Raw genomic sequence first — 24,574 nt, 5'->3', positions numbered from 1 at the left:
AATGAGGGGTGGCGTTACATTTCATTTGAGTCGAAAACTTGAGAAATGCGCAGACCAGTCAGCATCTCTAATTTAATAGTGTAATTTATCTTCTAAATGGTGCACACTGGGATATTTTTGAAAGCCCCCAATCATTATACAAGAAGGTAGTGTCAGTCAGACCCCAGTAAATAAACAGAGCATTTTTTGTTTTCGGTTTTATGGTTGCACACTTCTGTTTCAGGTATACTGGAGAAGAGTTGGATTAGTATAATGCCCTGGTACTGGCACACACTATCTAAAACATGTTGAATTCAGTTTAAATATTATTTAAATATTTTACACATCAATACTCTTACTTTAAATCCAACTCAACCTTGTGTGCAAGGTCAAATTGTGTAAGTTTATTGCCCTAGATCGCCTTAAAATCTGACGGACAATGCAAGGGGCAGCAATTAAACCCTGTTCCCCGAGCTCGCTGTGCAAAGTGTTATGGTGGAATACTTACTTATCCGATTTGCTGTGTGGAAATTGTGCAGATATGCAACATTTCATAATGCACAATTTTGACACTGGAACTGGAACTCCCTCAAGACACAGCCATAAGTACAAATAACTTATCAGGAGCCACTATCATATCACTCTTATCATTTGATATGCTTTATTGGTGCATTATTCCAAACTTTCATGAAAATGGCACCATCCACGTGACACAGCAAGTCTGGAGTTCTGCAGCAGTTGGTTACTTGCTAAATTAATTAATTATAGAGGAGCGTAGAGTTGTGAAGCTGCCTTTAATGATATCCCTCAGTAAATAACTGTAAATGGAATTACACATTAACAAACACATTACACCTGCCTATATATTTGAAATATTCTGAGCCATTTGAAGGGTTGGAAGAAATACTTAACCTTAAATTTACTCTCTGTAGAGAATAGTGTCTTGAGATTCCATGACAACATTTGTCAGTCAAGCTCTTAAATTTTCACTGTAAACTACATGTTGCAACTTTACCACAACCTGCAACTCTATATGTACTAGCCTTTCACCTGAAACCTGTGTCTAGCAGGTTAGAATCATAGAACTCTATAGAGCTGCATTAGTCAGGAACTTGGTTTTGTTCATTTTGATTGCTTTATCATAAGTCTACACTCCACAAGGTGGCATATACCTTTCTATTAATTCTATCAACAAAACAATTTTTGGGATAATTACAATTAGAGAAAAAAATATAATAGTGAGAAAGACATTAAGCCTCGATATCGGTACAAATTTTCAGGTTCATATAAAAACAAGCTCTACACGCACTGTAGAAAGACATTTTCCTCCATTGACCATTTACTTTTTGCCTTATTTAGTAAGACAAATGATCCCCTATGACACAAAACGATGTAATGTACACAATTGACAATCTGGTACGTTTAATAACACCAGGAACAATCACAAGCTACATCACAAACTCTGTGATAACATTTTCGATAACAAGTGCTATAACATTTACAGGCTAATGACACTAAGTGTTATAGGGATTATCAAAAATGTACAGTATATCAAAGCTTTTATTTTTACAGTGGTAAGCTACTATGCCACAGGAGTTGCTTAGAAAACAACATATGCAGCTGTAAAATTTCTCCTGGAAAGTAAAAACAAGAAAATCACAACTGGCAAATGTGGAGAAAAAATATGTGAAGATAATAATTCTATGCTAAGCACTTTGTTCCCATGTTAGACATTAAGTCAATGAAGTTAACATGTCAACTTTTCTTGTGTTGGGCTCTTAGTATCTCCAGCCATGATACGATGTACCCTCCGACGATGGTTTTTGAGTGATTTAAGGTTTGGGTATGTACCCTGACAGATGTCACAGCTATAGGATTCAGACTGTTTGTGAGTGAGCAGGTGTTTCTGCAAACCGTCCACTGTGCTGAACCAGCGGAGACAGACAGGGCAACGGACAGGCTTAATGGCAGGCTTGCAAGCCCCGCTCCTCTGGTGAAATATAAGACTGATAGTGTTCGGGAAGTCAGAGTTGCAGTGGGAACAGCGCTGGACTTTTGGCGGATTTGTGGGTAGATTTGGCACACGTGCACCTTTGCATCGGTTCCATGACACGTGCCTTCGAAGGGAACAGCGAGTGGCAAAAGTGTTGCCGCACCGTGTGCATCCGATCCGCTGCTTTTTGGAGGGGTTTGGAAGCATCTCTGGGCGCGGCTGCTTCTGTGGAGGCTTGGGAGGAGGTTGCTGCTGAAATCGAAGTAGCAGAGGCTGTGATCTTTGCGGTTGCAGTCCCTTTAGCAGCTGGTGATGAGGATGCATATGAATCTGCAAATGAACTTCATAGTCTGCCCAGGAATTAACAGTCTCTCCACAAGTTGGACATGTGTAGGATTCCTGGGCATGTTTCTGCAGATGCTCCAGGAGAAGCCTTGGAGATGTAAATCCGACCCCACACTCACATGTCACCCTCCTTGGAAGTACAGAGGGCAGTGACATGAAGCCCCAGTTGCCTCCATCAGCATCCTGTGTTTGACAATCTGCGGGACTGCCTGGCAAACCCTGCTTCGGCTGCTGCACAGTTCCTCTTTCCACATCAGGCACTGTTCGTTGTAACTGGCATTTCCTAGTGTGAACCATCATGTTGTCCTTGCGGTTAAAGTTCTTCCCACAGACAGAGCAAGAAAACATCGGTTTTGTACTGTTTGTATTTAGAGGAAAGGCACCGTGACTGACACCCTGGGCTACAGCCCCGAGTCCACGTGGCCTGAACCCACATAGCCGTAGATGGCGCCTCAAGGTAGATGCCCGGCTGTAGGTCTTCTGGCATCTGTTGCATGGGTAACGTTTAAAACCCTCTCGGACAAAAACGCGCAGGCTGGCAGGTGTTGTCTCTCCCTGTTTGACTGACACAGATGTGCTCACCTTCCTGTCATCAACAGCTTTCACTGCTGTATTGAGCATCTCCATTTCATCATCCAAGGGCACTGTCCACTGCCCTTTATTACCGTCATCACTGTTAACTGTATCCCAGATTGGTTCTTCTTCTTGCTGGAGTGAAGTCCCACACAGAGAGGTTTCTTTGTGCTGCTCCATCACTGGAGGTTTGGGGGAAAATGGTGAAAAGCGTTTTGCTGGAGGAGTCCAGGCCAACTGAGTGACTGCAGTGTGGTCTGAATTAGAAGACAATTCTACCTTGATACGACGGGTAACTTCTGTGCCCACAGCAATACTCTGAACTACTTCAGGCCCAGCTTTAACCTCTGTATTTGTTTTGGGTGTACTGTTTGATCTCAGTACTAGCATTTTCTGAGTGGGGGGATTGAATTGCTGAGACTGAGCTGACCCCTGACACTTGTGCATTTTGAGGTTCCACCTCCGTGCATAGCTGTGCTTGCACAAAGGACAATAGAAAACCTTTTTTGTGTTATTGAGCCTATGGAATGGCAGTATTTTTTGATCAAATGGAAACTTGCTTTTGCTTTTAGAACTTGAGGACTGTATGGTCTTGTTTCCCAACTGAGGGCATACATGATTGTCAGGTAAAGGTGGTCGCCCAATGATCAGCTGTTTGCAGCGACGACAACACTTAATCCTCTCTTTTTTGTGCAACAAATGATGCTCTGTCAGTCTGTCCAAGTTTTGAAAGACCCTACGACAGCGGCCACATTGATATGTCCCATATATGCCATTACTCCCAGGATCCATCAGCTTTTGCCGCGTTTCTAGAACCACGACCGGTGAGAAAGTCTTAGTCAGAGAGACAACCCTCTTCTTACTGGACTCAAGAATTCGGCTAATGGGTGGAGCTTTGGTCTTCATACCAGGTTTTGCAAGCAGTCGCCTCAACTGTGCAATAGAGGGATCATTGATTGAGGGCAATTCAGTTTTTGCTCCTGGTGTTATATCAACAGGGACAACTTCTTGTTTGAGGGTTACTGTGTGATCATTGTTATTCAGAGACTGACTAGATGGGAAGCGGCCAATGTACGCTGATGCCAGCAATTTCATAAGGGCGTTATTTTTGGGCAAACTCTCACCCTTTTCAGGGTCAAGAACAGAGTTTGTGTTGTCTTGGATATGCACATCTTGAGTCTCTGGTATTTCCTCCTTTGTGGCAGACATGTTGTCAAGTTGTTTCTCACAGTTATCTTGGGGGGGTCTACACTGGCCTTGAGAAGGCTTTGGGGTGGCAATGTCATCCCCCAAGCTAACATCTGTTTCATGGTCTTGTAATTTGGGCAGTTCGACGGGTGGGGACCTCGAGGTAGAGGGGCAATCAAGGCCTAAACCTGGCTGGGTTACAGTAGAACTGAATGACACTTGTTGGTTTGGAAAACCCTGATTGCCAATATGGTTATCCAGAAGCTGAATTTGAGAGACATGTGAACGCTTGTGTTCCAGCATTAAACTGAAGTCCAGAAACTCCTCTCCACAATCGCAAATATAAAAAGATGGTGAATGGCTCTCAGGCAAGAGTGGTGTTGGACCAGTCCGCTCACTGGACGAGTCCATACTCGGGAACAGTGTTTCTTGTGGGCTGATGACAGGCTGCTGAGGTGCGCCAGAGACCTTGGAGAGTGTATTTGCATGGGATGCCTGATGCACCAACAAGGAGGCTAGTCCAGTGAAGGTGGCTGAACACGCCACACAACGATACACTTTGGAGGACGAAGTATTTCCCTGTAAGCCAAGCATCCTGGGAGCTGAATGTACAAGACGATCCTAGTGTTCTGGTCAAGCGAGGAAGTTTCCTGTAAAACACACATAAAATGGTGTCAGTAATTGAAACTGACGATTTTCATGTTCATGAATATTCATTAAATGAATCTTTCCACTTGTTCTAATGACATACTTGTAGATGCGGAATCTTTGTGCTTATGCATTGATGTTAACAAGCAAGGTGGGAAGTGGGACAGATTACATTGCATTAAACCGCGTTTAAATTATTAAATAGCGTTTATCAGCATTCTGATGTAGAAAAAGTTCAATCATGAATCTTTTTACAATTTCAGATTAGAAGCACATGCACACAGACATTTACTGAATGATCTAATCACAAGGGGACGGCTTGAAAAAAATGTGTGACCACGCCCAAAACGTCTTGAAGAGGAATCTGAAATCTGATCACTCAGACCACATAAGGAGGTGGTCAGGGATGCGCATGCCCACATGACTTTAGTTATGTGAACCCAAATGTGTCCTAGGCTAAATACAATGCCTACAATACATTTTCAAAATACATCAAATTCTCTTACACTTATTGATGTTCCCCGTAAACTCATATATTTAAGGTCACCTCTACAATAGTAACACTGATTGCCACAAGTTTATGTTTCTATTTCCCCCCCAAATTATAAGCGCTCCTCTTGTACTCAGATCTCTCAGGATGGACGTTAACACCGGGTCTGAAAAGGGCCATGATCAGACTAGTTAAAACCAACATCATTCGGTCTTTGTGAATAGAAATGACACACCTAGGTATTTGCACACGACAGAGTTAGATGCCAGTATAGATGCATTCTGATGACAGGTCTGAATGAAAGTAGCCAGAGACAGATGTTAATGCCAGGTATGAACTGGGCCTATCTGAGGCAATAACACTGGAAGGGGATCAGAATAGTCAAGGGTCTGGAATAACTTCATAATTTGTGAAGATGACCACAGTAGGTATACCAAAGTAAATTGTCAAATCTACAAGTTTGTATAAACAGAAGGACTTCTGCAGGTATATCAGTAGAAAACAATTGGTGCTGCTGGATCAGTGTAAAATGATCCAGCCTTAAATCAAAGACCTGGGTGAAATCTGCAAGGGTGAGAATTCAATTTGAATAATTTCTCATCAGTTTCTCTAAGCCTCACAGATATTTAATAAACAATTATTTAGATATTGAAAAACAACATCTTGTTAGTGGGAATATTGACCAATCACTGGAGGCAGTGATTGATTAGAGCCATCATAAAACGTTTTTATCACATTTTTGTCTTTAGTGAAGATGTCAGCCATTTTGGAGCATTATTGGACCCCTCGCTTACTATACAGGACACATATGATACAACACTAAACCGGATGTTTGGTCAGTCGCCTAAAAAATGACCACAACATGCGCTTAGATCAGTAAACCATAAACACCGAGGTTCATTCGCGCTTCACGTTCGAATGACGACGAGTATCAGTGAGCCACCAAACACATGGACGGGACCACAACACAGCCCCGCAGCGAAGAAAATCAGGCAACACCACCAGTGGACACTGCGGATCTGAATGTGTGTTAGCTTGCTAATGGTGGGCTAAACAAAACAGTCATGGTGCTTCACTAAACAATACACACTTACGCAACGCACAAGCAGTACGGTTCTAACAAGCTAATTATCATAAGCTTCACTCAGCTAACCGACGTCTGCTAGCCCGGTGTCTGACCCCAGCACACAAACATCTCACAGGGGAAGCTAGAGAAATTGAATTAGGAGGAGGAGGATGAGGAGGAGGTGGCCGACTCCGTTCCCGGTGAAGGCCGAAGGAGGGAGGGAGAAGCAACGCTAGAGAGGCAGTTACCGTGACCTGTGAAGCGGCTTGAGCACAATACACAACGGCTCGCGTCTTCACGTACTCACCAGTCACAGGAGACTGAGCGATATCCTTCACGGTGGAGCCACAAGGGCTAAGCGGGAGGAGAAGCAATGGCTCCGCGCACATCTGCCCGTCCAGAGGCATCAATTCTCGGGGGTAGGTGAAAGGCGGTTGAGCTCGGCTCGGTGGAGACCAGACGTCATGCAGCTGTGGCAGGGGGAGAAGCACCGAGAGCTGCATCGGCTGCAGGCGCGGAGCGATACCGGCGCATGCGCAGTCAAATCGGGATGTACTCGTGTTACCTACCGCGGGGTCTGGAGCTGCGCCACGATGAGGTGCTGTGACTACAGTCGGTAATGCAGGTCACGTGAGACCCTGTCCCACATAGATCTGTAACTTATAAAATAAAGGCAAGATGCTGAAAAAAATACTGCAGTTTTTTCTAACGTCCTGCAACTACCTCTTTGCATGATCATAATTTGGTCATATTTCAGCATTTTTAGTTTTGTGTGCTGGGGATGCTAAAAGACACAAGACATTGTCTGTAATGTACCTGTAAGTCCATGAACTCTACATATCCCCGGTGAAAAAAATGTCCAACGGCAGACCTCACTCACTCTGTGACCTCATGAGCTAGTATATTTACTTAGTAGGGTAAAGTGAAGCTTATTTCCTAATGTTTTAAACATTAACAGAACCTGATTAGTCAGATAAGGGTTCAGGGCAAGAGGGAGCCGTTGGTTCCACTGCCTCTCTGATCATATTCCAAGTCAGACGCAGGCAGTTTCATTTATGTATATTATAAAAAAGGTTTGTGTATCAGGACACGCTTCACACATGGAATAAAAACATGATGGTGACCTTTGACAGAGAATACAGTTATTTTGTTTGGCTCAGCAGCTCGATGAATGCTACATGATTGGCTTATTGTGTGTTCCTTTTTTGTTGAGGCTCAATCGGTTCCAATCACATTATCTTACACAGCCTCTTCCATACAGGGACTTAGCCCAGCAGTACTCAAGGTAAAATCCAATAATACCATGTCAAAGATTCCATGTTAAGGGAATGCAGCACCAGCTAAGATGTACTCAAGAAAGAAGGCTCTGCCAGTTAAACAAATCAATCAATTTACTGATTTAATTTGGATTACCCATATGTATTAAGATTAGGTTTGCATCAGTGTTAAAGATGCTTGATGTTCATAATGAAAACATTTTCTTGCTAGGAGCAGTCGGTTGAAATTCAGCCATTGTGCTTGCAGGAAAACAGGTTATAACACACCCTGAGCAGCATAACTTCAGGGCAGACTGGTAATAATCAAATCAGGTTATTTTGCCAAATCAAGGCTCTGAAACTATTTACTGTTAAACCTGAACTCAGTTTGTCGGTAGCAGTAGTATTGACTTAATAAACAAGAGTTGTAAAGGATTTTTTTTATGGTTAAGGTACATTGTTAATTTGATTCTATTTCACCAAGTATGTATTGTCTTTTATATGGCCTCTCTGACCCAGTATGACAGTACATTAAGTCAGGAGTTTAATTAAATGAGCACCGATGTTATAATAGATACTCCTCTTTTCTACGAAAGTATTCATAGGACTCAAGGTTGAGATTGGAAGCTACATAGTCACTGGAGGAATGTCCGTAATATCCCTGCCAGAGGACACGCTAACATTCTTGGAAACAGCTAGAGACAACAATGGTTTGGCAAGTTGAACCAAGGTTTAGTGAACATTAATGGTATGCGGCCATTAAGACTTGTCAAGTTTATGTTTTCATGCTGGGACAGCTCAGATTTGGTGAGAACAATACAACTGAATTTGTTAAATGTCTATACCGCTCACCAGACTGGTCTCCCTGATCCATCTGGTAGAGAGAAAAAATATTTAAATTCTGGTTTTAAACACCCTGCAAGATTTCTCTCACACAAGTACTTTCATTCGTCATACTAATTCAGGTCTGTGATTTAGATCAATGCATCTTCACTTCGACCAATCATGTGATATGAGTTTGTGGAACTTCTTGAATCAACACTTCCTTCTACTGTTGGCCTCCTACGTGGAAAAGATTTAAACACACACAAATTGTTTTTCTACTTGTCTTTACTGAATTATTAACTTTAACTTTAAGAAAAGTCACAGCCTCATGTTGTGAAAAGGTTATTCAATAACTCGTCTTGGATATCAATAAAAGAAACGTATCAACATAAAAAATATATAGTAAACACAGGGAGATGGTAAACTGAAAATTACAAAAGTTTCCATAGTACATGAACAATCATACCATAGCAGCTAATTAAACAACCAGTTTTTAGACTATTTAACATATTGGCAACGAAACAGAAAAAAACAATTTCAGAATAAATGTCAAACGTCTGAAAGAAATGATCTTAGTTGATCAGAAATTCAATCCTATATCCAAGACATCAAAAAAATAATGCAGCATGGTTAATCAATGAATCTTAAAACAGCTTTACACAACCTCTGCATTAGATATTCAAACACTTTCCGGAATATACAAATCCCAATAGAACAAAAAATATAAACATATATATGTACACAATGTCAATAAACTTGGGAGACAATGTTCTGTCATAGCAACATAAGTCAAGAGTTTTATAAGTATCTAACAAGGGACAAAATTACAACCTGGCTCTAGTTTGTGGAGGAAGTGGAGGTACGCTAGGCATGAAGGGGATTTCAAGTTACTTTAGTTTTTCAAAGGAGAGATAAGGTAGATGGTATCTAACAATCTTTACTGAGAGGGACCAGCATGAGTCTGTTGGTGTTCGACCAGCAGGTGAGGAAAAGCAAAGGCTTTGTCACATTCTGTGCATTCATAAACAACTTCACCAACATGACTTTCTTGGTGCTGCTTGAGAAGAGACCACCGACTGAATGACTTGTAGCACATGTCACATCGGAAACCTCCCACTTCTTTTTCAGCATGCAGTCTCCTATGCAAAGATAGATCTTGCTCTGTACTGAATTCGCTCTGACATTGGGTGCATGCAAACCGTTTTGGAACTTCAGCCGATTTCATACCATGCCTTCGGACATGCTCTCTTAGGTACCGCTGAACTGCAAAGGTTTTTCCACAAATCTCACATTTGAATGGCCTCTCCTTTAGGTGAATTTTATTTTGATGCTCTAAGAGAACACTTTTGGAGGAGAACTGCATTGAGCAATGAGGGCAATTGAACAAGTCCTCTCCAGTAACGTCAACCTCCTCCTCTTCTGCTGCTGGTTGATAAGTTGGTGGAGTTGCCTCAACTGATGGATTGGAGTATTTGGACTCCTTCATCCCATGCAGTTGCTGGGAACAGTGGTGCTGAAGGAAAGTGTTGCTTCCCAAAAACCTCTGGCCACACTCTGTGCATTCAAATTCAGTTGCTGCTGTCAGGTGAGTTTGTTCATGTTCTTCAAGCTTGCGCCCAGATGGAAATTTCATTTTGCAAACTTTGCATTCAAATGTACTTTCAGGATGTATGGGGAAATGACCAATCAATTCAATGGCACTGCTAAAAGATTGACGGCAAACTGGACAAATGAAATTGTCTCTATCGTTATCTTCAGCGTTGCTTTTAATTGCTGCGGCGGGATCAATATGGGTTTTAAGATGGCTTAGGAAATGCTGAGGGGAAGACAAACTAGTGTTGCACTGATTACATGGATATTCACTTTTTGACAAAGATAAGTGATGAGTCTTCCTGTGCTTTTTCAAGTGAGATGCATGTAGATAGTATTTATCACAGTCTGAACAAGCGTATGGTCGCTCTGTGTCGGCCAGGCAGCCATGCTCTGAGAGCTGCTGTGGGTCTTTGAAGCACTCATTACAAACACCACAACGATATTTACGCTCTTTTGTGAATACTGAGGAGCTTTCTGAAGGTGAAGTAGAACTGCCCTGCTTTGCCCTCGAAACTGAAGGTGGGGGATGGTCGCTTGACTTGGAGTGGCTTTTCCGATGGTCAGCTCTGCTACTCTTGGAGAGAAACACCCGATTGCAAATATCACATGGAAAGCTCTCTTCACGGTGGGTGGTCATGTGTTCTGCTAACTGAGAGGATCCTGTGAAACTGCAGCCACACTTGGTACAACGGTATGGGCGACTCTTACCATGAGTATGCTTATGTTTACGCAACGCAAAGAGAGAAACAAATCCTCTACCGCATGCCTGACACTGAAATTCAGATTTGTGCATTCGTTGATGCTGCTGCAGCTGAGATGCCTGGAAAAAGCACCTTCCACATTCTTCACATTCATGTGGCTTTTCTCCCAGGTGACACCGTTGATGATCCTCCAGGCTTTCTGACGTTTGGAATGTCTTGCCACAGACATGACACGGAAAGTACGGTGCAGAGTCTGAATCACTGTCCTCACTGCCATTTTTTTCATCCTCATCACTTTCATCAGCTGTACTAATTTGATTGTTTGATTGTTGTTCAGTGATGCTCTTTTCTTGACAAGTACTTGCAAGTTCATTCTGCTCTCTTTGATGACTATCTCTATAGTGCCTTGATAGTGATTTTTTTGCTGAATATTTCTTGTGACAGAAACGGCATGAGAATCCATCAACTGGATGGTCTTCACTGCAATGATTAGATAAAGACTGTCTTGTCCAGAACCTTAGATTACAAAGTTTGCAAGCATAGGGTCTATTTGAGTCATGACATGTTCTGTGGATTTCGAGCTCAGCTGTGGTGGAGAATATCTGGGGGCAGTCAGGACAAGAGAAGTTGTGGTTGGTTTCATGAATCAACATGTGTCTTGTAAGATTTCCTGGATTAGAGCACACCCGTCCACATTTAGAACATGTAGTACGCTTTTTCGCTTGTTCCTTTCTTCCATGGTCTTCTAGGTGACTAATGAGCAGTAAGCCATCTGTGAAGCTCTCATCACACTCTGAACATTGGTACTGTTCAGGTTTCGTGTCTTTACTTGAGCTGCTTTGTAACTGATTTCCGTCCAAACCTTGTGGGGATTTTTCGATAAATTCCTCTTTGCAGGAAAAATTGGTTTGCAAAACCCCACTGCCAGTTGCTGTAGAGGCTTCTTGGAAAACTAGAACAGAGTCATCCAGGGCAAAGTCAATCTGTGCTTTCAGAGGGACCTCCATCGGTTGGGTTGCTTTGCTCTCTGAAATATGTTCTGATCTACATTTCCTGAAGTGACTACGGAGAAGATTTTTATTCCAGAATCCTTTCTTGCATATTGTACAGCTAAAAGGGTGCTCCATTGAGTGTACACGCAGATGACCAGTGAGTCCAGCTTTATTTACTAAGGACATATTGCACACTGGGCAGACAAATCCCCTATTTAGAGTTGAATCCAATTTGAAAGTAAACTTTGCAGAATCATTGAGCTTTTGGTCACAAGTCTCATCCAAAGGCTCTTCTTTGATCTTTGGAATATTTGACAGGTGATGTTGTAGGGGTGCCGTAGATGCTGGTGGAACCACTGTTTCAAGCTTGTGTGCATTTAAAAAATGCTCTTGTAGCTGTGAAAACAGCAAAAACCGAGAACTACAGTATGCACAAGAAAAGCCTTTTGGTGGGCTTTGCGAAGATGACTGTTTGCTTTGGCAAACTGTTGCTTTCGATAAAGGTGGTTTTGGGGTGCAGTTTGTTTTGTGATTCTCAAGATTGGCTTTAGAGAAAAATCCACCACATTTATCACAGAGCAATTTCTTTTGCTTTCCAATCTTGGTGCATTTTGGTAGATGACGCTGCACATAATCCTTCCTTATGAATCTCTCCCCGCAATAATCACAGGCAAAAGGCTTCTCTCCTGTATGCAGGCGGTTGTGCAAGGATAACTTCCAGTTTTTTTCAAAGGTACGGGGACAAAAGCTGCAAGCATATTTGTGCTTTTTGTTAAAACAGGGCATAATCCTCTGGATTCTTTGGTTTCTCGACACCTGAAAAGGTTCCATCACATTTTCTGCTGGATTCGTTCTAAGTGGTGGAGAAGCATTTGTTTCAGTGGGGACCTTTTTGCACTGCTTCTTTTTCTGATGCTTCTTCAGAGACGTTTCTTGAGCGAATGAAGAGCCACATCGTGTGCACTTGAATAATTTAGCAAGATGGAACATCTGGTTATGTCGGGAAAGTTTAGACTGATTTGGGAAGCTTCTTGAACAGACTTTGCATTCAAAAATCTCTTGTGTTTCAGAATGCTCAGTGCCAAACCTATTTTGCCAACCCTTGCCAACGTCCTCCAAACTGATTTTGGGAATACAGACTTCCAGTCGCCGCTTTTTCCCTCTACAACGAGTCTGATGTACTTTCAGATGATCATGCCTGGAAAAGCAGCTGTCACAGGCTTTACAGCGATAAGGATTCACTTCATTATGAGTCAAAATGTGACGTCTCAGGTTTCGTGGTTTCATGAAAGTCTTGGTGCAGAATCTACACTTTAACTCATTTTCACCTTCTGCTCTCCTCTGTGCCCCCACTCTGAAAGTTGGAATGGTTACTGTTTTTGCTACAGCATTACTTTTGACATTCGACAGCCCCTCTTTGTTAACTCCGTTACAGAAAGTTTCATGCTGCAAACACATGGTCTTAAGTCTATATCCAAGGCCACAGTGCATGCATCTGTAGGGTTGCACACCAGTATGTCTAAAAAGATGTCTCAAGAGAACTGATCTGTACTGGAACCTCTCTTTACAGTGAGTGCATTTAAACTGATGAAACTTGGATGCATTTGACTGAGGGAGTCTATCATGGAGTCTCTGGTTTCTCTGAGAAGTGCCTGTACTGATATCGTTAAGAGAGTCAGTGTTTAGCTCTGTAGGCACTCCACATTTCTTCTGATGTTGATTTATCTTGGTACGTCCATAGGCCTCGCCACATCTTGAGCATAGAACGAGTGTGTTTGTCTTATGGCCTCGTTGATGATTTTTCAGTCTAACCTTTCTACAAAATGTCCGTGGACAATGGGAACACTTGAATAGTCTCTTTGTCTCAATGTTAGACTCTGGAGTTCCAGTTTGAGGAGGAAAACATCCCTCGCTGTGATGTTTAAGGTACAAGTCACTCAAAAACCTTTCTCCACAGTTTCTGCAGGAGAGGGTTTTTTTCACAGTGTGTTGGACCATGTGTCGCAGCAAATTCCGACGACAAGCGAACCTGCGTTTGCAAAATGGACACGGATTTGACGACGACCTAGTTATGTGTGTAAGACAATGTTTTCTGAGTACTTGAGCATCATCAAATGTTTTTTTGCATAAGGAGCACTGCAATTGCACTAAAGTTCTTTCCTCAAGCTGGGATCCCTTCCTTTCTTTTGTTCTATGGGTTTCTAGATGCCTAAGAAGATATGCAGGAAACTCGAACTGTAGGTCGCAGTCTGGGCATTGAAGCTTTCCCCTTTTAAGATGTGAGCTTCTATGCTGAATAAGTTCTCCAATAGTTGGAAGAATCTTTTTGCAGACAGTGCATTGTATCCTCCTTTGGTGTACAACTTTATGACCAGTCAGATGGGTACATTTCTTGAATCCTTTTCCACATTCCAGACAGCGGTATGGTCTTTCACCCCGGTGAATGCGCTCATGTGACTTCAGTGACTGTGATGTGCCAAAATGTTTTCCACAAAATCTACAGCTCAGGGAAAGAGTGACATTATCTTCGATTGATGTTAAGCCATCCTCTCCCTCTTCAGCTTGTGTACTTCTTAGAGTTTCTGGTTTAGACATAGAGGACAAAAAGGAATTCCTGTATCTGAACATTTTGCCAGTGAGTTTAAACAACTCATGTTTCTTCATATGTCTGTATTTCCCAGAAGCATGACAAAAAACTGCAGGACAATGATTGCATTTGTGCAGTAGGGCAGTCTTGAAGGCTTTTGTAGCATGAGGTTTTTCTTTTTTCAGTTCATTGTCCTTTGACAGAGTTTTGTCCTTATTTTCATTAGATTGTGTTTTCTGCTCCATTCCCATTATCTTTCCTCCTTTTTTCTTTTCAACCGCTTGGAATGATTTTGCCCTCTCTATTGCGAGTTGAGAAAGACATTCTTTAAGGCAAACTGCCTGCCTAGTATGTCTTAATCGGTTGGATGGTAAAGTAAAGATAGTGTGGCATAAGGGACACGGATATTTATTGCCAACTTTTCCCTTGCCATTCAACACAAAGTCTCTAAGACAGTTACGCAAATGTCGAGCCCTGTTATAAGAGTACTTAAAAAGCCGTGGACAAAGAGGACATTTAAATTTTTTACTTATCTCAATCCCAGCTTTTTGAGTTCTCTCACCAATGGGTTTTGTGGTACACTGATTTAACGAAACTGTTAAACCCTTTCCCTTGTGTATGTTGTAGTAGTGCTTTTTGGCCTTCTTTGAACTTACAAAACCCTTACCACATAATCTGCACAGGTTGGTCTTGGAGATATCAACAAGCTTTACATAACAGTTGGGCAGATTTGTATATAGTTTATTCTGTACCAACTTCTTTTTGGGTCGTGTTTTAGTTTTGGGTGTTTCGGCAGATTTTGAAATTCTAAGCCTTGCACGTGAGCACCTACCAGATGTTCTCTTGTGTCTCCGTAGGGTACTACCTTGTGCGAAATATACACCACATTCATTGCATTTATATGGTGTTTTGCCAGTGTGAGTCCGCATATGGCTGATATACTGAGTAAATTTGGGAAATTTGAGATTGCACTTAATGCACCTGTGTTTGCCATGGCGTTTTACTATCTTCTTTAATCTGGAGTCAGAAGAGAGCTGAGGGCTTTTTTTTGTGACATCACACAGATGTTGTCTCGCTTGCTCATTCCTCATGAAATAGAGATTACAAGTTCCGCAAAAATGAAAATCGGGTACTGAATGACAACCATGATGGTGTTCAAATTGATGATCTATACTGGGGGTAGTGTGCTGGCAAGCTCTGCAATGATACATGTTGCTCATTCCATTTACTGACTCCAGGGCCTCCAATATTACGATGGGCTGCAGATGTTTTCTCAGTTGTCTCGAGGAGGTTAACTGAACTGTTTGTCCTTCTGGATGGTCTATGTTGTACCTGTCAGGTCTGGCCACTGTTACTGTATTTTTACTTGTGGCAAGTTTTGTGTCATCCATTTCAGATGAAGAGTCTTCTCCTGATAGAGGTTCACCGTACAGCATGCCAAGCATTGAGTCTTCCTCTGTGGATCTGTCAAGCTCTTCAATTGACTCCACTGCATTTTCATCAACACCTCCTCCTAGACTTTGATCCTGGGACTGATGCTGATCTGCAGAAGTGGTTGCATTTGTATTTTCTGCTGGACCTTTCTGCTCCATTTTCTGAGTGTTTGAGGCATGTGGTTGTGAACAGGATTCTACACTCTTAGAAACACTTTGCCCACTATGGAATTCACTCAGTTCATGAATAGCATCTTTCAAATCCGACACCTTGCTGACCATTGTTTCCGTAGATTGAGGGGTGTTTGACTCAATACCTTCATTCTTACAGGTAGTTTGTCTATTTTCATCATGACTGTCAGTGGAGTTGGAATTTGGTGGATTCTGCTCTTCAGAGATCTCAATTCCTATTGAAGCAGATTCTTTTGTTTCCATTTTCGAGTCTTGACTTTTGTCTTGCTTATCCTCTTTAATAATTCTATCTTGACTTTCTGTGGAATTAAGATTACCCAATTCCTCATTTTCTTTGTTTAATGATTCTGTTATTGTCTCTTTTGGTACTTCTTCTGTAGTCACAATATTGGGGGTAGAAGAAGTGGCCTGCTCTTCCTCATTGTCTTTTGGGCACTCTTCGATTCCATCGCCAGACACGTTTTCAAGGCCATTTATCAAGATGACTGGAGGATTTCCTAGTACGAGCTCTCCCTCAATATTATCCTCTTGTTTCTTATCTTTACAACCATCACCATCATTCCTATCCTCATTCCCTATATTTGCACCTCTGTGTGAAGAAGAGGATATATTATTGTGTCCTGTGTAAGATTTGAAGTTTTTTTCTGGACTTTCAACCTTCTCTTCTGGACACCTAACTAGGTTTTCTCCTGCTTTAACAATTGATGCATTTGGAAAATGTGCATTAATCTCTAACATGTCAGTACAAAGACTATCAGTTGGATGCATGATTCCAGTATCGGTGAACGGCCATTCTGGGGAGTGTTTCTCACCAAAATCAATTGCAGATTTTGGAGCCGGATCACTTGCCATGAATTTACAAGAGGGCCTATTTTCAATGACATCTGCATTCGAGCAGTTACTGACATCTGAGTAATCCTCAAGTAATGATGTAGCTAGGATTTCACAGTCTTGCTTGAGTTCTTGTAAATCTTTTTCAAGAGATGAAGGAAAAGTTCCTGATGTTGATAATCCGTCTGTGCCAAAGTCTGTGATTTCTCCAGTTCCACAACTCTGCAAATCCTTTTCCATTTGTTCTTTAACAGCTTGCCATTGCGTTTCTTCGTAGTATTTTTGATAAGCAAAGTCTGAATGAGAATTTTCAATACCGGGATTTGTGTTGATGTTTGAGTTGATGGCAGGGGCTTCATACGAGTCGGTGAAGTCATGTTCAATGAAGTTCTCCAAATGTTCTGCCTCTGATGTCCTTGGATCTGATGATAGTGGTGGGATGTTATGGAGGTACGAATCCCACCCTTGAGCCATTCTCTGCAGGGACCAGAAGATGGGCCTTATTTGACCCAATCCTGAAAACACAGAGAAGCATAGATTTATAAAAAAAAGTTACTTTAACAAATATAGTTAAGAAATGTAGACTAGAACGACAAATAAAATATCTGACCTTTTCTTCCATATGTAAGGACGGTCCAGATGATCTGAGTTAGAACTGAATGGAAATCTATAAAAAAAAAAGAATATATATTTTCTATTACTATGGACACATTACAAGATACCAAAACAAAAAAATTCTGCCTGTCCAAGCTAGGCTCAAGAAACACCTTGGGGACTTTGGGCTGAGACATGCATTGAACTCCAGAGATTCCCTGGACATTCTTCCAGAAGGGCTGTATTTGTGAAAATAACTTTCCCAGTGATAGCCTCTGGATATTCTGCCGACTACATCCAGCCAATCCCCTTGTATAAAGTCTGCAGAAAGTGCAGAGGAGCAGATCCAGGAGCAGCAGTAGATCCTCTGCTGGATTCACCGCGAGAGAGTGTACTCATGACATTTCTAACATGTGACAGATGCAAAAGCAAAAAGAATACAAACTTCTCAGGATGAAAAGTGGTGTCATACAGAAAGAAGCCACCAACTAAGATATCAAGAGAGCTTATGGCTGTATTTCTACTGTAAAGGGCATTTACTTGGTTAAAAAACTAAAAAAAAAAGTGGAAAAGCGATGTCATACACAGGTTGGGTTGACGCACGGAGCGTTTAAGTAGCAGCCAGCAGCAGCACACGTGCTAATGTTTTGGCAACTGTAGCCGTGCAAACCAGTACGTCAGGAGTGTGAGCGAGATAAGAATTTAAAAATTAAAACGTTAGCGAAAATTTGAGCGACATCGTGACCAAAGAAAACACCTAAACGGTCAAAGCCCAAGGCTCAAAAGATCAAGATTTCGTGGAAAAGAAGGGTCAGAGGAATTTGGAACATAAAATATTTGGGCTATTTAAAGTCCAACAAGAAGCAAAGTAGCGTGCAATGCAAATTGTGTCGAAAGCATTTTCCAATAACCACAGGTAAAACCACATATCTTTCTTACCATCTGAAGCAGAAATGTCAGAAGTAGTGATTTAATATCGTGATATACACTGCTCGAAAAAATTATTGGAGCACTTCATCGTCAAAGTAGAACATAAAATCAGTTAAACTTCAAGGATATCAACCTGTTTACTCAGGAAGCACAACTATTTGTGACTCAATGTAACCCGTTTTAGTGCAATTGAAAGTGACATGTGTAACGGAGATGCAAAAGTAAGACAAATCCCCAAAAGGGAATGGTTTTGCATGTTCTGCTACTGTCATTACTGGTAGCATGGGGAGGTACCTGCAGCACAATCTGGTTGCACAGGTCATCCAGCTCCTCCAGGATGGTACATCCATACGTACGTATGGATGTGATGATACGGGCATCAACACAGCAGCAGGACCGGTACCTTCTCCTTTGTGCAAGGTGGATCAAGAGGAGCACTGCAAGAGCCCTACAAAATGACCTGCAGCAGACTACTGTTGTGCATGTTTCTGACCAAACTGTCAAAATTAGACTCAATGAGGGTTGCATGAAGGTCCAACGTCCTCTAGTGGGACCTGTGCTCACAGCCCAGTACTGTGCAGCTTTATTGGCATTCGCCAGAAAACACCAGAATTAGCTCTCTTCCCAGATGAGAGCAGGTTCAGACTGAACCGCAGTGGTGAACGTTATGCTGCCTGAAACATCATCCAGCATGAACGGTTCATGTTTGGGTCAGTGATGGTCTGGGAAGGCTTATCCTTGAAGGGTTGCACAGACCTCCATGCCATGCCCAACGGTCCCCCGACTGCGGTTAGATACCAGGATGAAATCCTCAGAGGAATTGTCAGATCCCACTGGTGCAGTGGGCCCTGGGTTCCTCCAGGTGCATGACAATGCCCAACCTCATGTAGCCAGAGTGTGTAGGCAGTTGCTGGAGGATATAGGCCTTGATGCCATTGACCGGCCCTCACGTTCCCCTGACCTAAATCCAATTGAGCACCTATGGGACAGCACCAAGTACAGCCCAAGAAGGTCCAGGATTTCACCGATGCCCTGATCCAGGTCTGTTAGGAGATCCCCCAGGATACCATCCGCCGACTAATCAGGAGCATGCCCAGACGTTATTGGGAGGCCATACACAGTACTGAGTCACATTATAAGGTGCCGTTATGAAGGTCACACCAGTTGGATCAGCGCGTGATTATAATTTTTTATTTAGATTTTCTGTGTGGTTTTGAACCCTGCCCTCAATGGGTTGATGATTTTGGTTTCCAGTGGCCTTCGTTACATAATTTTGTTCTAAACAAATGATACAATGTACATCAGTAAAGACTTTCAACTTAAAAAATTCCTTCATCAAGATCTGATGTGCTATTTGAGTATTCTATAAAATTAACATTACAAGCGCACTAAATAAGAAGAAAGCAATAGTTAAATTAATTTCCTGCATCTACCGAAACTTAATTTTCTATTCCTGGGCCACCTCCCACCAACCATGTCCAATCTACACTTCAGTGCACTAATGTTAACCATCGATGTGGCATCACCACAACTTCAACAGACCCAAAGCTTTCAAGTGACAAGTCCAACAGCAGTAATGTTTATGAAGATTCTCAGTCATTCAGGTAATGGGATCTTCAGGGGTTATGTCTACATAGGAAACTTGTATTACTGGTAAATGTTTGAAGGGGACCTATTATGCTTTTTCAGTCTTTCCTTGTCCTCTAGTGAGGTTTACAGGGTTTTGTGAATGTGTATGGTTTACATGGTTCGAAATAACACAGTTCGCAGCAGAGTGAGGTCCTCTCTCTCACAGTAAACCCTTTTGTAGAGGGTGGTGAAACAGCTCCTAGCAGAGTTTTCAAAAACATCCGCCACATCTCTACGTCAAAATTGGGATCAATACCACAATCAAGAGGCTAGTCGAAAAACAAGCCCCTAAATAAAACGGAAAAGCAAAAGGGGTTCTGTGAGGAAGGAGGAGGAGAGAACCGCGTTTGCAATGAGCTTTTACTGCTGCCTTCAGGTACTGTAGGAAAATCAAAACACTACACAGTACAACCAAGCCATCGCATCTCGTGTACAGCTAGACTATTTACTAAACCACATCGCGCTGTGGAACTGTTTTTTTATGAACAGATTTCAAAGGAATTACACCTGTACAATACAAATAATCTTGAGTGTCGTGTTTAATTGCAGCAATGACTGTTCACTGCTTTCTTTCGTCCTGTACTTAAAAGGGATACATCAGCGTTGAAGCCACATTTTCATTGACACAATTTTGTTAGCCCAAATGACGGCTACTGGAAGTAGCAACATTACCGGAACTAGCGATGCAATTATGCACCCCACACGCACCCTTGGACGAGAGCTTGTGTGTAGTGTGTCAACGTGTATGCAGCTCGTTTTTAAAATATGTAATAATTTGAAAATCCAGTCTGCAACAGGCATAAGAGAAGCAACAGAATAACCAGAAAGTGGAGGAGCAATGTTGTGATAAATCCTTGTCACGCTGCTATTCCTTTTAATCCCACTCAACCTTTTGACTCTTGCCAGACAATAGTAAGATGAGGGGGAATCTGAACTTCAAAATAGATTTTTGCACTTTAAAAAGGAAAATGGATGTTTCCTCAACCTGTAACCCTAAAATATCCTTCATCAGAAAAGGCTATTTCAATGAAAGTGACCATATACTGTTTCAGTCTTTATTTTAGACGTATTCCTTAAAAGACAGACTTTGGAAGATCTTATCCTATAAAGGCAACATAGGGAGTTACATGTGACACCAATCAAATGCCACACAGAGAGAGTAAGATTTGTCATGATGAGGCTGTTAGAGCAACAGATTTACTACTGACAAATGCTGATATATAGGCCGTTATACACAGTGGATTTTCATGTACCTTAAAATTTGGATGAAGGTAGCACTGGAATGAGACTGTGGACACAAACTTGAAAAAAACCCTCTAAAAAGTAATTATAATTTCTGGTCATGCACATAAATCTTAGTAATGCTTTTTGACAATCTCTCTTGACAGTCAAAATAACTAAATATGTGGTGGAGTTTGAACTACCCAAAGAGAACAATCTGTCTCTTATTCCTCTGAGGAGACCATAAGATTGGTTCTATTCTTGGTCTACTTGGTAGCATATCTCTCAGTGGCTGGACAAGCCAATAAAATTGCCCCTACTTCTCCCTCAATGAATTTCCCCATCAGACACAGGACCACCTCCAAAATCGTTTCTCCTTCTTGTGTGGCAATCATTTTTTTATGAGCATTGTTCAACATTTATTAGCTCCAAAATCAGTTATGTGTCAGATATTATTTTTAAAAGAACGAAACTACACCAAGAGCAATGTATAAATGCTCACAAAAGCCTAGTAGACTTACGTAGTCTATGATGTTGGATCTGTGGAGTGCAATTGTACAAGATAAGTAGGGTTGGGTACCGTTCACAATCGAAATTGATACGAGTACCAGGACTTTGGTTAATGTACCCTCCTATATTTCCTTCAGTAAATTACCCTCTCTGTCTTACAAAACTAGGGTCTTTCCTTCATGGAGGCGGCCGTCAAATTTCATGCCGCCTTTGCCCCTGACAAAATTCGAATACATTGGAACACACAAACAGTGTGATTGGACACAAGTGTAAACTCAGTCTGGACAAAAAATAACAGAATTTGTAAACTAAGACAATGTTTGGTGAGCCAGAGGCAAAGGTTGGCCGTGCTCAGTTTGGCTCGATTTGATTGGTAGAGCATAGTGCGAATGATAGAAACACAGAGGAGCAGTAAATTACTGATAGCAGGTAAAAACTATGAATATAACTATTTTATGGTCCAAACATTTACAGGTGAAAAGACCCAAATAAACACTGTAAGTGGACATAGTGGAAATGTGCATGGCTCCCTGGATGTCTGCCTTGGTGACACTGTGGTCAGGCTTTGTGCACTCTGATGGTACCTGGTTCTGTGTCAGGGTCTGTGCCCTAGCACTGTGCATGGCTCCCTGGGTGTCTGCACCATTGATTCGCCATTGTTTTGACTGTGTGCGCTGATTAGAAATGAGCTTGGCTTGATCAAGTTCCAGGGGTAAGTGGCATGGTCTTGCTCTCTCTTCATCCAACGTATACTCTCTCATTCTCTTATGATAATTCCACTTTTGTAGTGCTTCTACACGTTAATTCCGGTATCTGGCATGTCTACCGACCCAAAAACATGCGGAATTTGTTATGGCTCCTCCAAGTCCGAAATGTCATGCTTGAGTGACTGAGAATGCGCTTCCGTATGCTTCTCTCGTCACAAGCGAAATGGGATTCTCTTACATGGCCTTGGGGCTGTCGCAGGCAGGCTTCGGCCCGCCTGACTCTGGTTCAAAATAATATGGTTGCAAAATTGTAACTTCATCTCCAGTAGCCGTATTTCTACAGAGGTAATGGATAGCCAAAAATCTGGGTGCTCGTATCTCGTGGAGGAGGCGTGAGAGGGGGCTGGCTCATGAGCTTTACAAGGAACAGGCACTCAAAACAGGTCAATCTGAGGAGGGCTGTTTTATACAGGGTAAAAAGGGTGCTGTTGTAAATGAGCCTTGTGGTATTTTGACCAAAATATTTTACAGACATTTCATTAAGACCCCAAGGAAACATATCAATTTGTGGTAAAATGGGCATAATATGTTCCCTTTAATGTTTCTCACTCATACATACTAACATACTACATACCAACATAATTCCGTCGGTACCCTTCAAAGTACAGAGTTCGTTACCCAACCGGAACAAAATGTTAAGGGGGCCTACTTCTAAGTGTAGTGGTGGGGAGGACAGTATGATTAATACTGTGCCATTAAATCGGCACATTAGAAGTTTACACAGTTACAGTGAGATGCTCACCCTTTTGAAAGAAGCAGGGGTGCATGTTTATGATAAACAAGTTGCAATAAATACTTATTGCATTAAACTATAAGCCAACATTTTTTTTATAGCTACATGGTTGTGGCTATTTTTGTATTTTATATTTAACATATTTCCAAATTTTAATTGTTTTGTATAAATTATTTTTTGTATAAGTATTTGGTCATTAGAACAAGTTCTCTGTGGTGTTAGAGTGGGCTGTATTATACGTATCTAACGTGAGAGGGGAAGTATGTGAGACAAACAAAACATGGCACTACAAAACAAAAACAAAAGGAAATAAACATATACAGAGATTAGTATCACTGCACGATGTGAAGTGCTTAATATGAAACGACCACTGGGAAGCGATGTGTCGCCCATGTCCTGTCTGTGGTATTGTGTGATGCTGTACTTTTAAGCCAGCCTGGACTGGCGACAGCAGAGAGGAAGAAAGTGGCAGAGAGCTCAACAAACACTCAAACATCCCCAGCAGCACTGCCTGTCAGTCACGTGTTAGATCATTTTACACCAGCGGTTCGTGCTCGGAGAGCAGCAAGCTAGCTGTCTCAGTGGCTAACACAATGCTAGCTAGCGTGGATAACAAGCAGCTAATGGTTTCTCAGAAGCTGGTCTTGGGGAAAGGACCTTACCAGATCGGTGCTGCGTGTGGCTCCGGAGTGCTTCGCCGCCGGGTTTCCTTCGTGGCTCCCCGGCTACATCGTCCGAGTTGTTAACAATCACTGAGCAGAGTTCCGTCAAAGACACCACGTCTCGGTTTTCTTTACCAGTCCTAAGATAAAGCGGTTGTCCTCCTTGCAGATGGCTTCCGTCTTCTCCGGCAAACGCTCACAGAAGACCCCCCTTTCTTTCCCTTCTCTGTACCGTAAGTGGAGGGGGGTTTATTCCAAAAAGCCTCGTGTTTTCCCGTGGCTATATAGTCCGTTAAGCTCTGGACGGAGGCGATGGCTCCAGATCCGCCTCCTTTATCTGAATTTGCGCATTTTCACACAATGTGCCCGGAGTTGCACGTACATTACACAACTGCCTGGTTGGGACCAATAACAAGGTGCAGAGAGCCCGGGAGAGTCCGCCCCCTCTGTGTTATGTACTCGTCACTGCCTGTGCCTGACGCTGAGGACGAGTCCTTCCGGTCGACGGTGCCGCGGTTCCCTCTCTGCTGGTGCAGCTGCCCCGGTGCTGCCTGCAGCTTACCTCTGCAGACAGTGGTTGTGCTGAGCCATGAAGTCCTCAGTGGGAATTCGGGGCTCCAATGTGCAGGCTCAGTACCACACTATGGATGTTGCATCAGTATCATCAGTTATTGGGGCACCAAGTCAGACGTGGTCGGTCCTTAAGGGGTTAACAAGTGCCACACAACCATTTTGTGTGCAGGACTTGCCTCAAAATGGCGCCAGCCCCTTGTATACTGCTCCATAACCCCCTAGACTGAGGGGGAAGAACCATTTGTGGTATGAAAAGGAACTGC

At 42.3% G+C, this 24,574-nt stretch overlaps 2 protein-coding genes across 2 annotated transcripts; both read right to left on the bottom strand.

The window, feature by feature from the left end:
- Positions 1 to 1,296: 1,296 nt before the first annotated feature.
- im:7147486 (zinc finger protein 836) lies at positions 1,297 to 6,797 on the bottom strand. The gene is made up of 2 exons (XM_053432734.1): positions 6,590 to 6,797; positions 1,297 to 4,728 (listed from the first exon to the last, which is right to left on the bottom strand). The coding sequence occupies exon 2, from the start codon at positions 4,670 to 4,672 to the stop codon at positions 1,727 to 1,729; it is 2,946 nt and encodes a 981-aa protein (XP_053288709.1). The 5' UTR covers positions 4,673 to 4,728; positions 6,590 to 6,797; the 3' UTR covers positions 1,297 to 1,726.
- Positions 6,798 to 8,630: 1,833 nt separating this feature from the next.
- Positions 8,631 to 24,201, bottom strand: znf1035 (zinc finger protein 1035). Its single transcript, XM_053432733.1, has 3 exons — positions 23,739 to 24,201; positions 17,303 to 17,359; positions 8,631 to 17,207 (listed from the first exon to the last, which is right to left on the bottom strand). The coding sequence occupies exon 3, from the start codon at positions 17,164 to 17,166 to the stop codon at positions 9,301 to 9,303; it is 7,866 nt and encodes a 2,621-aa protein (XP_053288708.1). The 5' UTR covers positions 17,167 to 17,207; positions 17,303 to 17,359; positions 23,739 to 24,201; the 3' UTR covers positions 8,631 to 9,300.
- Between the last annotated feature and the right edge of the window lie 373 nt (positions 24,202 to 24,574).

Source organism: Pleuronectes platessa, chromosome 10, assembly GCF_947347685.1.
Source record: "Pleuronectes platessa chromosome 10, fPlePla1.1, whole genome shotgun sequence".
NCBI classification, from domain to species: Eukaryota; Metazoa; Chordata; class Actinopteri; order Pleuronectiformes; family Pleuronectidae; genus Pleuronectes; species Pleuronectes platessa.
This window is presented reverse-complemented; position numbering and strand designations above follow the sequence as displayed.